At 34.1% G+C, this 14,324-nt stretch overlaps 1 protein-coding gene across 2 annotated transcripts; it reads left to right on the forward strand.

Annotated features, from left to right (window-relative positions):
- The first annotated feature begins 3,166 nt into the window (after positions 1-3,166).
- Positions 3,167-13,366, forward strand: LOC132045290 (kinesin-like protein KIN-14L). 2 transcript variants are annotated; one of them, XM_059435846.1, is made up of 20 exons: positions 3,167-3,263; positions 4,505-4,592; positions 5,021-5,178; positions 5,265-5,411; positions 5,516-5,771; positions 6,337-6,428; positions 6,511-6,582; positions 7,084-7,176; positions 7,562-7,636; positions 8,313-8,394; positions 8,518-8,613; positions 9,300-9,473; positions 9,565-9,671; positions 9,815-9,993; positions 10,101-10,265; positions 10,373-10,623; positions 10,789-10,952; positions 11,329-12,332; positions 12,756-12,931; positions 13,019-13,366. In XM_059435846.1, the coding sequence occupies exons 2-20, from the start codon at positions 4,526-4,528 to the stop codon at positions 13,084-13,086; spliced, it is 3,426 nt and encodes a 1,141-aa protein (XP_059291829.1). In that variant the 5' UTR covers positions 3,167-3,263; positions 4,505-4,525; the 3' UTR covers positions 13,087-13,366. The 2 variants fall into 2 exon arrangements, with proteins under 2 accessions (XP_059291829.1, XP_059291830.1); XM_059435847.1 differs by lacking the exon at positions 3,167-3,263 and adding an exon at positions 3,718-3,818.
- Positions 13,367-14,324: the final 958 nt, after the last annotated feature.

Consider the following 14,324-nt stretch of genomic DNA (forward strand, 5'->3'; position numbering starts at 1 on the left):
CACTTTGTGAATTAGACTTGGAATGTTGATGTTGTATGTTAATTGGACCAAAAATATATGAAAGAAAGACTAAAAGCACACAAAATAAATTATGCATAGAGTACAAATATGAACCTGTCAAAAAAAAAGTTTGAAAAAAATATTGTGAATCATAAAATGTAACAGGACTATGTCGATCTACAAAATTTGAGTGGCATATGATGTTTAGACTCGACAATAAAGCAAGACAGAATAATTAAGGCACATATATTAAAACACGAATATATTACAAAAGTGATTCTCACAACAACAGTAAAATAGTAGGATCTAAAACAACAAAATAATGCATAAATATAGAAACGTACCATTTGATACTCTTGAATCTATCAAATACGACTAAACAATATTGATTTGAATTAGATTGGTTTCTTTCTCGTTGATGCATATCAAGATAGACGGCAATTATTGAATATGTAAATAAATGAAGAGTCGCTTATGAGGTTTGGGTATTAGGTTTTATTAAAGAATGATATCTAGGTTATTTAAAAGGGTATTTAGGTAGTTTAATTTTTAAATTTTAGGGTTCCCACTTTAATGACATTTTTGATCGCTAAATTATAGGTATATTCTGATTTTTATCCTTGTGATATCTGACCAAGTACATTTAATCTTTAATTAATTGAAATGTGTATATTTAGTCCTTTTATATGAGAATTACGTTGAACTTTGAACTACTTTTAGAACTATATTGCCGACAAATATGGAGTAACAGTATACGCTTGACATAAACAACAACAACAACAAAAAATACCTAGTGTAATTCATAAGTGGGGTCTGAGAAGGGTAGTGTATACGCAGACCTTACTCATACCTTGGAGGTGGAGAGGCTGATTCCGATAGACCCTCTGAAGGAAAAGCTTTTCAAAGCAATTTAGAAAAAGAAAATAACGGAAGTAAAGAAGTCATGACAAAATACTAAGAAAGCATGACAAAGTATTTTGAAAATTGAACAGTAACTATAACAAAATAATACGATAATCGAAGTACAAGAATCAATAAATAGTAACAAAAATCGAAGAACAAGAAACTACAAGAGTAATACTACGACCACTAGTATGGAAGGATAATTGAGACAACCCTCAACTACCTACTAACCTTCTACCTTAATTCATGTCCTCCATAATCTCCTACCTAAGGTCATTTTGTTAAGCTTAACATAATACATGGGTAATTAAGTGATTGAACGACTAATAATTATGGTAAATTTGTGAATATGCACAAGCAAAAGCTATAAAAAGCCCATATTTCAATTAGTTGAAGGTTAAATGTACTTAGTGTGATATCACAAAGATAAAAATTATAAGTTACCAATAATTGAAGGACCAAAAATGATATTAATCCTCTAAGCCCGAGATTTATTTTAACGTCGCTATTTCAGACCTAAAATATTATGTCTAAAGTGACGTAATGTGCCAAGCCGAATCCAAAGTAATTAGATCATGCTACATGGTTAGTTAATGCGACATGTCTAGCCAAACTAAAGGCCAATCAAAACATGTGAAGTATATAAACGACATATGTTCCAACTAATTACCAAACGACATATATCCCAACTAATTTAAGGTAATTTTATCGAACTGCAAGTTTGTTCGGTTTGATAACTCAAAAGAGCCAATATCGAACTAAGTAGAAGAGTTCAAATATAATGTAACCACATTGTACACTATTAGTAAGGTCAGTTACTACCATAGCTGAGATCGAGACTTTAACTATATATACTCTCTCTTCTGTCTCATTTTATGTGGCACTTTTCGTTTCTCGAGATTCAAATTGTACGAATTTTGACCAGCATTTTAAGATATATTTTTTCACCAAATTGATATGAGAAAAGTTGCAAATTATTAGAATTTTCATGTAATTTTCAAATATATAAATTTTAATCAAATCTATAAATTTTAATCTTAAAATATTAAGTTAATCTAATCCAATTTAGCTTCAAAGTTTAATCAAATTGACTCTCGAAAAACGAAAAGTGCCACATAAATTGAGACGAAGGGAATAGTATTTTTCGAAAAGACAGAAGAGATAAATTGAGATACCTCTTTTTTGACAAAGAAAAGAATTAGTTGGACAAGTAAGCTTATTTGGCTTGATATCAAATTAGTAGTTGGACAAGTAAGCTTATTTGGCTTGATATCAAATTAGTCGAACAACTGTATTTTGAATACCGAATAAATAAAAAAGACAAGAACATTGGCTACAATTGATATTCTTTTTTCCTTTTGAGATAAGATAAACTTGATTTAATGTTTTAATACCATTTTCATATGTGGGTGCTTCCAAAGCCATACGCCAAATCACCATCCAGTAAAATGTGGATTTGATCACATCATGGTCAAACATGGATTAAATGTAGATTATAGTAATAGGTAGATTGAAGATATGTTCAATTACATAAATTATCTTTATCTTCCACAATTATAATATGCATTATTGGAATAACAAAGTTGAAAGTAGAAAAATGATACTTTCTCCGTCCCAAAATAAGTATCGCTTTAGCTCATTTCATGCTCATTAAAAAATAAAAATATATGAGGTATAATTTACTAACTTACCCCTATTTATTAGATTTTTTAAAATTAAGCAGTATTAAAAAGCATCTTAATAAGAGTATAGTTGAAAACAATTACTATCTTTTGCCTTGAATTCTTAAAACACTTATTTTGAGATAATCCTTTTTGCTAAACCGACATTTATTTTGAGACGAAGGGAGTAATTAATTTTTTTATGATTAATATTTTGTACATGGTCATTAATATTTTTGGAAAGAAAAAACGTGTTACAAACACAAATCTAGCTAAAAATGGTAAAGATCCCTTTTCACTTTTGATTGATGTAACTTTTGAAAGTTACATTATTTAAATATGTAAAAAGAAGATACCAATATCTGAGTCCAAAAAAGTTACTTTTTCAATGAACTCCAATCTAACGTCTCTGATTAGTCCACGTGTCCACAATTAACGGCTTAGATCCAAGACCCCACCTATTTGAATTCAAATTGAGCGTAACGTTACCGTTGCGGAGCCTTTAGTTTCGGATTCAAACCTAAACTATAGAGTAAAAAAATTCTATAACATTCACTCTCATTTTTTTCAACTAAAAAAAAAAAATTCTAACTTTGATTTCCAAAAAAAAAAAATCCCATTTTATATAAATGCTCTCTTTTATCTCTTCATAAATTGTTAAAATTTTGTGGGGTTCATTTCTTTTTACCATTCTTGAAAGTAAGTATATTGTTCAGCTATATAATGTTGAAGCTACTGTATATATTGAATATTTCCTAGTAATTTTTTTTTAAAAAAAAAAATTCCCATTTTATATAAATGCTCTCTTTTATCTCTCCATAAATAAATTTGAAAATTTTTGTGGGGTTCATTTTTTTTTTTTTTTTTAAAGATTCAAGATTCTTGAAAGTAAGTGTAATTGTTGAGCTATATAAATGTTGAAGCTACTGTATATATTGAATTTTTTCTAGTAATTTTTTTTAAAAAAAAAAAATTCCCATTTTATATAAATGCTCTCTTTTATCTCTCCATAAATAAATTTGAAAATTTTTGTGGGGTTCATTTTTTTTTTTTTTTTTTTAACATTCAAGATTCTTGAAAGTAAGTATAATTGTTCTGCTATATAAATGTTGAAGCTAATATATATATATTGAATTTTTTATAGTAATTTTTTTTTTATTAAAAAAAAACCCATTTTATATAAATGCTCTCTTTTATCTCTCCATAAACTGTTAAAAAATTTGTGGTGTTCATTTCTTTTTACCATTCTTGAAAGTAAGTGTAATTTGTCCACCTACTGTATACTAATGATTTTTTTCTTGTAATATTTTTTTTTTTTTTTTTTTTTTAAATTGAAAGATTCTTGAGGTTATGTTCATTTGGGTAAAATTTTCTTGATTGACATGATTTTTTTTTTTCTTGAAAAATGTTAAAGGTGTAATTTATTTATTTTGAACTATGAGTTGAGTATTTGTGAACTAAGTGAGTGTTAGGATTGATTCATTTCTGTGTTGCAAATGAAAAACATAATCTTGTTTCTTTTTTTCTTTTTTTTTTTTTTGGGCTTGAATTTTCTTATTTTTTTTTTTTTTTTTGACTTACTGATTGATTGGTTAATTTGTGACTTAAGGGTTTTAGGATACATTTCTTGATGTAAATGTTTTCTTGAATTTCTTTATGTAGTGTTGAAGCTTCTTATCTTTTGATTTTTTTTTTTTTTTGTTAAATTTTTTCTAGAGTGATTCTTGCATTATGTTCATTTGGGGTTTAAGGGGTTTTAGGATTGATTTATTTTTCTGGGAAAAATGCTTTCTTGAAATGTGGTAGATATACTATCAATTGATTTACACTTTTGTGTTACCTATGTATATGCCTTAGTTACTCAAAGTGTCTTTTACACTTACGGGTTGTGAATGATATGTTCTAATTTTTAACTTTTTTCTTTTTTCTGTTGATGATAGAGTTAAAAGATTAGATTGTAAATGGAAAATCAAACAAGAGGAAGGGGACATGAGTACAACTTGGCTTGGAGGAAAGCTGAAGAAGCAGGTTTAATTTTTTTTTCCCTTTATTATTTTCACTCTCCATATTTTGTTAACTGTTTGATTGAAGTAGTATACTATGACAAAAAAAAGGGGGGGGGGGGGGGGATTTGAACTACTATTGACATGGACGTAGAATTTTGAGTTTATGTGTTCTGGATTCTAGAAAATGCAGCTTACTAGGTTCTTGATATTTATTACATTGGTGTGTATCCAGTAGGAATTGAACCTACGAGTTCGCCGATTATGAGTTGGGCGCTATACATGTTAAGTGGTAAAGCTACTATGTTCTGCCGAAGCTCTAGCTCGGCCCCCCCCCCCCCCTCCCTCCCCCATGCGGTGGTCAATTACGAGGTGTTAGTTTTTGGTATTGGTGTATTATTTTCTCCTTTCGGGATAAATGAGATTCATTTGGGGTTTTCGTTGTATTTGTAGCTTTGAGGCGATATCAAGCAACCCACTGGTTGGAATGTTTCGTCGGGCCATTAGGTATATCAAGCCAACCTTCTGAGAGAGAGTTTGTTTCTTGCTTGAGAAGTGGTTTGGTACTTTGCAATTTAATTAACAAAGTTCAACCAGGATCAGTCCCGAAGGTATATATATCGCTCTCTAGTATGTAAAAAGCCACATTTTTATACAACATTCGTTTTACACTCGTTGTTGTTTTTTATTTTATTAGGTTGTAGAAATCCACACACCTTCACAGTCAATCATGTGGGATTCTCAGCCATTGCCAGCGTATCAATATTTTGAGAACATTCGGAACTTTTTGGTAGCTGTGGAAGATTTAAAGTTACCAGCTTTTGAGGCATCTGTTTTTGAAAGGGTAAAATTATATATAACTAATGTTGACTTGTTTTAAATTTTATAATCTATGGAGATAGGCTGGAAAGAGATACTAACTTCACAATTCATTCTGTGCTTTCTTAGGATAATATAGAGGCAGGTTCATCAACCAAGGTTGTGGACTGCATTTTGGAACTAAAAGCATACCATGAGTGGAAGCAAATGACTGGAGGAGTCGGATTTTATAAGCCTATAAGGTCTCCTCTTTTGTCCCCTTCGAGGGGAAGGATCCAAGGACGAACACATGTGACAATCAATTCCGATAGTTGCAGGCGATTGGAAATGTCTGCTAGCTTTCCAAAACAATCTCCGGGAGATGATGAAATTCAGAAACTCGAAGGTCTTTAGCTTCTTTTCATTCTTTTATATATGCATGCAATTGAACAAACATTCTTGTGCTAAAGAAAGTACTGCGTATTTAATAATTGAAACTTTGTTGAGAGTATAGTCAATATCATAAGGTTTAATTTTGAGTTGCTGAGAAAACTAGTACTCTAGAGAGAGGATATTGAATTAGATGTGCAATTAACTTTTGTTGAGCTATTAATCTTGAAATGGAAAAGGGTCAAATTTGCCCCTACACTATGCAAATGAAACAGAACTGCCCTCCGTTTTTTTTTTTTTAACGGAAGATTAAGGAGAAGGGTCAAATATGCCCTTGAATTATCCTTAATTCCAAAACATGTGGCATCATCGGGTGCTAAGCTTGCGGAGTTGAAAAAAGGGCAAATATAACCCATTACAGTAACGGCAAGGGCAAATTTGGCCCATTCACCATCTTGAAATGTTTTTTAACATGAACAAACGTGTCTTTTAATCTTATTTCGTAGTTAGTTCCACTTCCTGTTGACCTTTTGCCCATCTTGAAATTCATGCTTATTCTGGTTTCTTGCTGGTTTTCTTAGGCATAATTGTCAAGGCTCTAGCTGAAAGAATGGTGGACATGAAGGAAAACATGGGCAATAACTTCTTTGCTTCTTTCCGGAACGGTAACACGGTATGCATAGTCTTGACTATTTTTAGCTTTGCGTAGAGTCAAGGGTCGCTGGTATATCTGAAGATTTTTTTCTCCAAAACAGAACCAAGTTGAATCATTCAGCAGGATTTTCTCTAGTTGCGTCAAGGAACAACTTCAAAACAAGTCCCTGAAGGTAATTGGATTACTTCTTTGCATGAAAATTTGCCTCTTTTTCATTGCTTCTCTTTCCAAAATTTGCATGGCATTCTCTTTCAGTCTTTTGGTCTTTAGAGATGAAGAGGAAGGAAAGAACAGAAGAAAAAAAGACATCGTGATTTTGATGAATTGATGATCTATTAGTCTTAGTTTTATTTGACTATTGCAGACAAACGTATGTTAGTCACTCATGTATTAGCTTGAAACAGTTCCCTCCTATTTTCCATGAGAATCCCTCCTTCCTACATCATTGGCTCGGCAGACTACGCAACTTCATAATTTGAAAGTAAATGTTTAAGAAAAGGGCTGCTTTGTAGTGAAGCTTAGACAAAAGATGCATGAAACCTAAGTGAAATATTAAGTGGAATAATTTTAAGTTGTTATTGATTTGCTTCTATATTAATGTCAAATCTGGATATTGTTTTCCGGCTGTCCTTTTTTATATGATTCATATAGCTTGTATATTCTCCACGTGCAGTTGAAATCAGATCCATTAAAAGAGATTAGCTGCTCAGAGGACAACTCCACATGCATACCCCTACAAAATTTATATAATCTTAGAAACCGCAAGGTAAGCTTAGTTCACCTTTTAAGCATTTTTCCCTGTTTGTCGATCTTGCTATTATGAAAGTACTTGTTAAGAATCTGAGTCTTTTACTTCTGAATTGATGAGACGAAATGCAATCAAGTCATGGAAACTCTATGGAAAGGATTTTGTCGATTTTTCTATTATAAAACTATTATACATGTTTTTACTTTTCTTGATACAAGGATTTTGTCAATAGATTTCAGTATTGTAGTATCTGGATACTATTTGGACCGAACAAAGGCTAATCTGAATTTAGTGTTAGTATCTTCAGTTTCAGTGTAGTTAGAAAAGGTCAAATGAGTAGGACCTTGCCATTAGATAGCATTGTACTTCAACTTCACGGTGACAGGTAAATTTTGGTTTTCAGTGTTGCAGGGCTTGCATAAAGAAGGGCAAATGCAACCACTGGACTCTAGTTATGGTGCAAGAAAAGGAACTGTCAGTAAGTGTTCTTTGAACTAGATTAAAATCTACTATTTACTTTCTGTTAGGGCTCTCTATCAGTAACTTGTCCTAGTAAGAATGTTAAAAAGATGTGTCAATTGGGTAAATTTCGTCCTCAAGTATATACTACCACACATGTTCTCTCTGATCAGCATAAGAAGAAGAGTTGATCTTGTAAGATATTGAATTAACATAGATGATTTATAGTTTTATACCCCTCTTCCCACGAGTTTCAGAAAAACATGTCAGGTATCTCCTGTCCTTGTGAATAACTTATTTCTTGACAAAACAAAAGTGGTGGATGGTATAAGAGATGAACAAAGACTAGCATCAATTGAAGGCCTGTTATGCACTTGAATCTTGATGGTTCGCTTCGAGCATATTTTGATGGTCCGCAAAATCTAACTGCAGTAGATGAAAGTTTTTGAATCTGTCAGTGCATCAGCCATCTAAGAACCTTTATCCTATATAAGTGAAGTGCAGTGAACTTTTGAATCTGTTCCTGTTTTTGAGTTTTAGTGACTGTTAATCATGAGTGGTCTGCCAGCAAATTAGTTGTAATGCTTTGATTTGCATAAGATGCTTTCCAGTTCAACACATGGCTTATTTGCTAAAATATCTTCCTGATTTACTAAAGATCACTGTCATGGATGACTAATACTTTAAGCTGGCAGAATCTTAAGGACCTATTATCAAGTACAAAGAAAGAGTTTGAAGATCTGCAGTCTCAGCTACAAAGCGATCTCAAACAACTTGGTAGGCTTTCTCTGTAAACAAACCTAGATTCCTTTTATTTCAAGGTCACATTTCACATATTAATATCATTTATCATTCCTATATTTGAAAGCTAAATTGAAACTTGATTTAACATGCTTTCAGGAGATCAAGTACTGGAAATGTCTAATGCGGCTCTTGGATATCATAAGGTTATGAAAGAAAACAGAACATTGCATAACATGGTTCAGGATCTAAAAGGTACTTCGACAACAATTTCATTGACAAAACGTAACATTATGAAAGACCTTGATGAATTTATAGTGTCAAAATCGGTTCCAAAATAACAAAAACCAAGATAAATGGCTTAATCTCTTTTTATCTCTCTCCCTTTCCACTGTTTTGGGACGGAGGCAACAGAAAATGATAAATCACAGAGGGTGTGTTTGGTACGAAGGAAAATGTTTCTTGGAAAGCAAGTTGGTTTGTTACTTATTTCCGAGTGGTACGTAAGCAAGCAAGAAAATATTATCCCAAGAGCATTTATATGTAATCTAGCAAAATACTATAGGGATGGGATGGGGTGGGGAGTGGGGTTCGGGGGTGGTGAGGGGATGAGATGGTCAAGGGGTGGCCGTTGGGGGCTTTGGGTGGGTGAGGAGGAGACAATGAACTTGGAATGTCACTTATGGAACTTGTTTCCCCTACTTCCATTACGGAAGTCATTTTCCTCATTTTTAAGAAAATCGTTTTCCAAGACATTTTGACCAACCGAACATAGGAAAATTGGAAACGAACACATGCAGAATAAAAGATGATGAAACAAAAAAAGAGTCTAAAAAGTCCAACTGAAAGTAAAAGGTTGAGTTGCTACCCCTGTTGGAATCAAGTTTTGTTCCACTAAAGGTCTCTAAAGTCTAAGCCTGCTGTGTTAATTTATTCTTCAGGGAATATTAGAGTTTACTGCAGAATAAGGCCTGCCTTCAATGCAGAAGCGAAAACTGCAATAGATTTCATCGGAGAAGATGGTACATTGGTTGTTATTGACCCACTAAAATCTTGGAAAGATGGGAAGAAAATTTTCCCGTTCAACCGTGTTTTTGGTCCAAGTGCCACACAGGGTAAGGATACTGTAACATAGTACAGTTGAAGATACATCCAATTTTTTTAAAAAGCTTTATCGTATAACGCGAACGCTGCTTAATTATACAGAAGATGTATTTCGAGACACTAAACCGCTTGTAAGATCAGTGATGGACGGTTACAATGTATGCATTTTTGCTTATGGTCAAACCGGATCAGGGAAAACGTATACTATGGTAAGAACTTTATGAGGCATGCAAGATAAATAAAATCTTTATATTGCTGTAAATTGCATTGCTGTTAGCTAGTATATTTTCCTTCATTCAATTTGCGCTAGATGCATGCAAAAGTTTCATATCTGATATTTCTCTCTTGGCAGTCCGGCCCTGGAGGTGGAACAACAAAGGAATTCGGAATCAATCAATTGGCTCTGAATGATCTATTCCTACTGTCTGATGAAAGAAAGGACATCATGAGTTATAAGATCCACGCTCAAATGGTCGAGATATACAATGAACAAATTCATGATCTTCTTGCAGACGATGCTTCACTTACCAAATATCCTTTCATTGTGATTATTCCTTAGTTTATTCCAGATTTCATGAGTTAATTTAAGATGCAGCAACCGTGAAAGTGAAATAATTTGCACCCTTAACTGTTCATACGTTAGAGATTCGAAGATGCATGAGTGGCAACGGTCTACCTCTGCCTGATGCTAGCATGCATTCAGTAAATTGTGCTACAGATGTTATAAACCTGATGAAACTTGGTGACTTGAACCGTGCTGTTGGCTGTACTGCCATGAACAACTGCAGTAGCCGTTCACACAGGTGAGGCTAGACAGTTTTCAAGTTACATACCTTCAAACATAAGGGACGATTTTTATTATTTTCTCAAATTTGTCAAGTGTACTTATGTTCACATAAAATACGTGCAGTGTGCTGACTGTACATGTGCATGGTGAAGATACATCTGGAAACATAATCCATAGTTGCCTTCATTTGGTGGATCTTGCTGGTAGTGAACGAATTGACAAGTCAGAAGTTACTGGAGACGGCCTCAAAGAGGCTCAACATATTAATAAATCTCTATCTTGCTTGGGCGATGTGATCACAGCATTGGCACAGAAGAATTCCCATATCCCTTACAGAAACAGCAAACTCACATTACTCTTGCAGAACTCCTTAGGTTCGTTCCTCCAGATATATGAACTTATATGACTGATCTAAATGATTATTTGGCCAAATAGAAACTTAGGCTTTGAAACATTTTTGGAAGAATTTTTTTAACGCAAGTGTTTATCTGCAGTAAAACTGTTTATAGTTTACTAATCCGTTTTATGGTGTATTTCAGGTGGACATGCAAAAACTTTGATGTTTGCTCATGTCAGTCCTGAAGGGGATTCCTTTGGAGAAACAATTAGTACTCTGAAGTTTGCACAGAGGGTTTCAAGTGTGGAACTTGGTGCAGCTCGTTTAAATAAAGAGAGCACTGAAGTTTTAGAGCTCAAAGCGGAGGTAAAATACAATTCATTTTATGATATATGGTTATAAGTATACAGTTGCTTAAAAGTTCTTGAGAATTATTCACTTTTTTCTGGAATAATTTTTCACTTTATTTCAAAATCAGATTTAAAGTTGGATTCCTAAATTGGAGAAGTGCTCCAAACCTGTTTTCGAACTCCATCTTCATAAATTCCAAATAAAATGCTCTCTTCTCTCCGTTGCAAAAAGTCAACCAAACACAACTCCAACTTTCATAAATTCCAAATAAAGTGCAAAATATTTGAAATCTATGGCCAAACGCCTACTAAGACAATATAAAGAATACTTTCTTAGGCTTACAATGTTGGATTCTCATCTCATTACCTATCAACGGCTCAAATCATTGTAGATTGAGACCCTCAAAAAGGCGTTGGCTAACAAGGAAACACTAACTCCTCAAATTAACAAACCAAAGGAAGCATCTAGGACACCTTTCCAGAAGCCTAAAGCAATAGTTGAGAGACCCACTCCACGAGCTCGAAGATTAAGCATCGAGAATTGCACCAATGCCACTCCACGAGCTCGAAGATTAAGCATCGAGAATTGCACTACCGTGAGGACAGAAAAGGCCAACCTTGATGAAGAAAAGGGATCCAAAACTCCAGCTGTGAAAACTCGCTCGAGAAGATTAAGTTTAGAAGGGCCAAGATTATTAGCCAGCAAGAATCTTGAACATACTAAATCATTGGAAGCCACAAGCAAGAACGATCAGCCAGAAGTTGTGTGCTTACAACAATCTACTGAGCTTCAGGAGGGAGATGATGTCACAAAATTATATGATCGAGCCGATAATAATAGTTGCCTGAAGGCTCCTCAGAGTTCAACTTTTTCTTTTAAGAACCAGCACGCTCCTCGGAGTCCAACTTCTGGTTTTAAAAGCCAACAGCCTCCTCGGAGTCCAACTTCTGCTTTTAAAAGCCAGCAGCCTCCTCGGAGTCCAATTTCTCCCTATAAAAGTCAGCAGCCTCCTCGGAGTCCAACTTCTGCTTTTAAGAGTTGTAATGCACCTAAGAGTCCAACAAGTGCTGCCATTAAAATCCAGGCACCTCGGAGTCCAACTTCTGCTTTTACGAGCTGCAATGCACCTAGGAGTCCAACAAGTGCTGCCATTAAAAGCCGGGGGTTGAAAACAACAGACAACAGAACAAGGATTCCTTCTCTTCAACTACCCAAAACACCGGAGCCACCGATGATAACGTCTATAAATGAGAACAAGGGAGGAATGCAAAGTGAGCGTACAGTTTCATCCGAATTCCAGACGCCTACTTTGGTTAGCAGTACTCATGGAAAGGGATCTCAAATACGAAGATCACTTCGGACAATTGGGAAACTGATTAATGGTTCCGAAAGAAAGTAAGTGTTCCATTGCCTGATCGATTTTAAGTTGGTTTCTATGTATATAATCAGAGAAAATGACAAAAATGGTCCCTTATATTTGAGGGTAGGTTCAAAATTATCCCTCAAGGTTGCACCAAACAATTTTGGTCCTTTAAGTTTGCCAAAAGTTAACACTTCTTTTTTCCACGGTTTCCGTCAAATCTGACGGACATAAATCATTAATTATATTTGACGGAGACTAAAAGTTCTAACGTTTGGCAAACTTAAGGGACCATTTTTGTCATTTTCTCTATATACTCAATCCATTTAACCATATCAAAGCTATAGCTTTTTGGAAGTTCTACAATGTCGTTTTTTTTGCCTGATATAACACTGTCAGCTTCTTGTCTATTTCATGGACGCGGAATTGTGTTTTATTTACTTGTGAAAAACTTACAGGAACCAACAGAAAAGGGCCGAAGCAGCCCTGCTATCGCCTTTTAAATGCCAAAATGAGGAGAAGTCACCAATGGCATCTAATGCAAGGACACTAAGAAGACAATCCCTAACTGGCATTCCACCACCAACCATTTCGAGGAGATCTTCACTTGGAGGAGGGAGCTTGCCTGATTCTTGTAAGCAAAATGAATGTCAAGTTTCACTTTAAAAAAAAAATGCTGACCCTAAAGGTAGCCTTTACAGAATCGCCGTTCGTTTTACAGGTGCAAATGAAAGTAGAAATTCCAAAACTCCTGGCGCTTCAGCCAAGTTAACGAAGAGGTGGCTATAAGGAACTCTAAGTAGTTAACATCAACAAGTAGTGCTTTGGCTTTGGGATACTGAATACTGACTACTTGACATCGAGTTGGGACAGACATCGATGACACATTTATGCTGCAGATACTCGCTGCAAGTTTAGATGTAGTTAGGCTGTTGACATTGATATTTTTGTACAAATTACTGAGGCAGAAAATAGGCACTGAGGGACCAAAAGGAAACAATGTCACATTGTTGTATGCCAACCACAAACATGACATTTGAATGAAAGTTCTTTTCATCAATAACTTCTATAGATGTTGTATACAAGTTCACAACTTCTTCCCTTAGTAAGTTCCCGTGACCATCTGAGTCTACATTGGCTTGTGGCGAAAAGCAAAATTTAGAAGAGACAGAAACTGCAACAAAGCATGTCTAAAATGCTCAACTTTTCAGACAACCTAAATGCTAAATATAAGAAAAAGATTAGTTACCTTTAACAAAAAGGTACATATGTTCATTCTTTGGATGACTATTATACAGCTATCTCTTCTTGAATTTATCAGTATCACCAGTAATTTTCTTCAAATTTAAGAACTTAGATCAACTTTGTACACATAAGACAAAGACTATAACCTTAGCAATTACTTAATTTTTTTTCTTCCTATTCTCTATATTTGTCCGCCTATATGTTTAGTTTTTTTAGAAGACTAATAAACGTAAAGCACAAACTTTATACTATAGACTTTTTTACTTTGTTCGATTGGGATAAAAGCCCATAAGTTTCTTAAAGTAACAGTCTCAGCTTAATAAAAGTTCAAAATTTTAGAAGTAATGTTGATTTTCATGTCAACGTGTGTTTAAAAGATACAGTTTGACTCGAGTTCAATATGTACAACCCTTAGTTCAGGCGTCTAAATAAACAAATCGAGCAAGTTCGAGTAGCAGTAAATGTATTCAGCCTTTGTATTTCCTGTAGTTTTAACCCTTGAAACTATGCTCTATATTTACCAAGGGTTTAGAGACTTTTTTTTTTTTTTTTTTGGTATAGAACGGATCATTCTTAAAATGCTCTTAGAGGTCACTTGCTTTACTGCAGCCACAAAAATAATCCCCGCATAAAATTCTACATAAGTAATACTGTGTTTGGTAGGTCATAGAAGAAAAATAATTGCCATATAACTTAATAGGCCGGTCATTTCTAATATCTGCATAACTACAAAATGTGTGTGATTGTAAGAGATATAGAATGTGAACTAAAAATATGTGCAG

Source organism: Lycium ferocissimum, unplaced genomic scaffold (genome assembly GCF_029784015.1).
Source record: "Lycium ferocissimum isolate CSIRO_LF1 unplaced genomic scaffold, AGI_CSIRO_Lferr_CH_V1 ctg640, whole genome shotgun sequence".
Classification (NCBI taxonomy): Eukaryota; Viridiplantae; Streptophyta; class Magnoliopsida; order Solanales; family Solanaceae; genus Lycium; species Lycium ferocissimum.

Coding starts and splice junctions, on each gene's coding strand:
- LOC132045290 (XM_059435846.1), top strand. CDS start 4,526: ATGGAAAATCAAACAAGAGGAAGGGGACATGAGTACAACTTGGCTTGG. Junction 8,614..9,299: donor CATGGTTCAGGATCTAAAAG/GTACTTCGACAA, acceptor TTTATTCTTCAG/GGAATATTAGAGTTTACTGC. Junction 9,474..9,564: donor TGGTCCAAGTGCCACACAGG/GTAAGGATACTG, acceptor TTAATTATACAG/AAGATGTATTTCGAGACACT.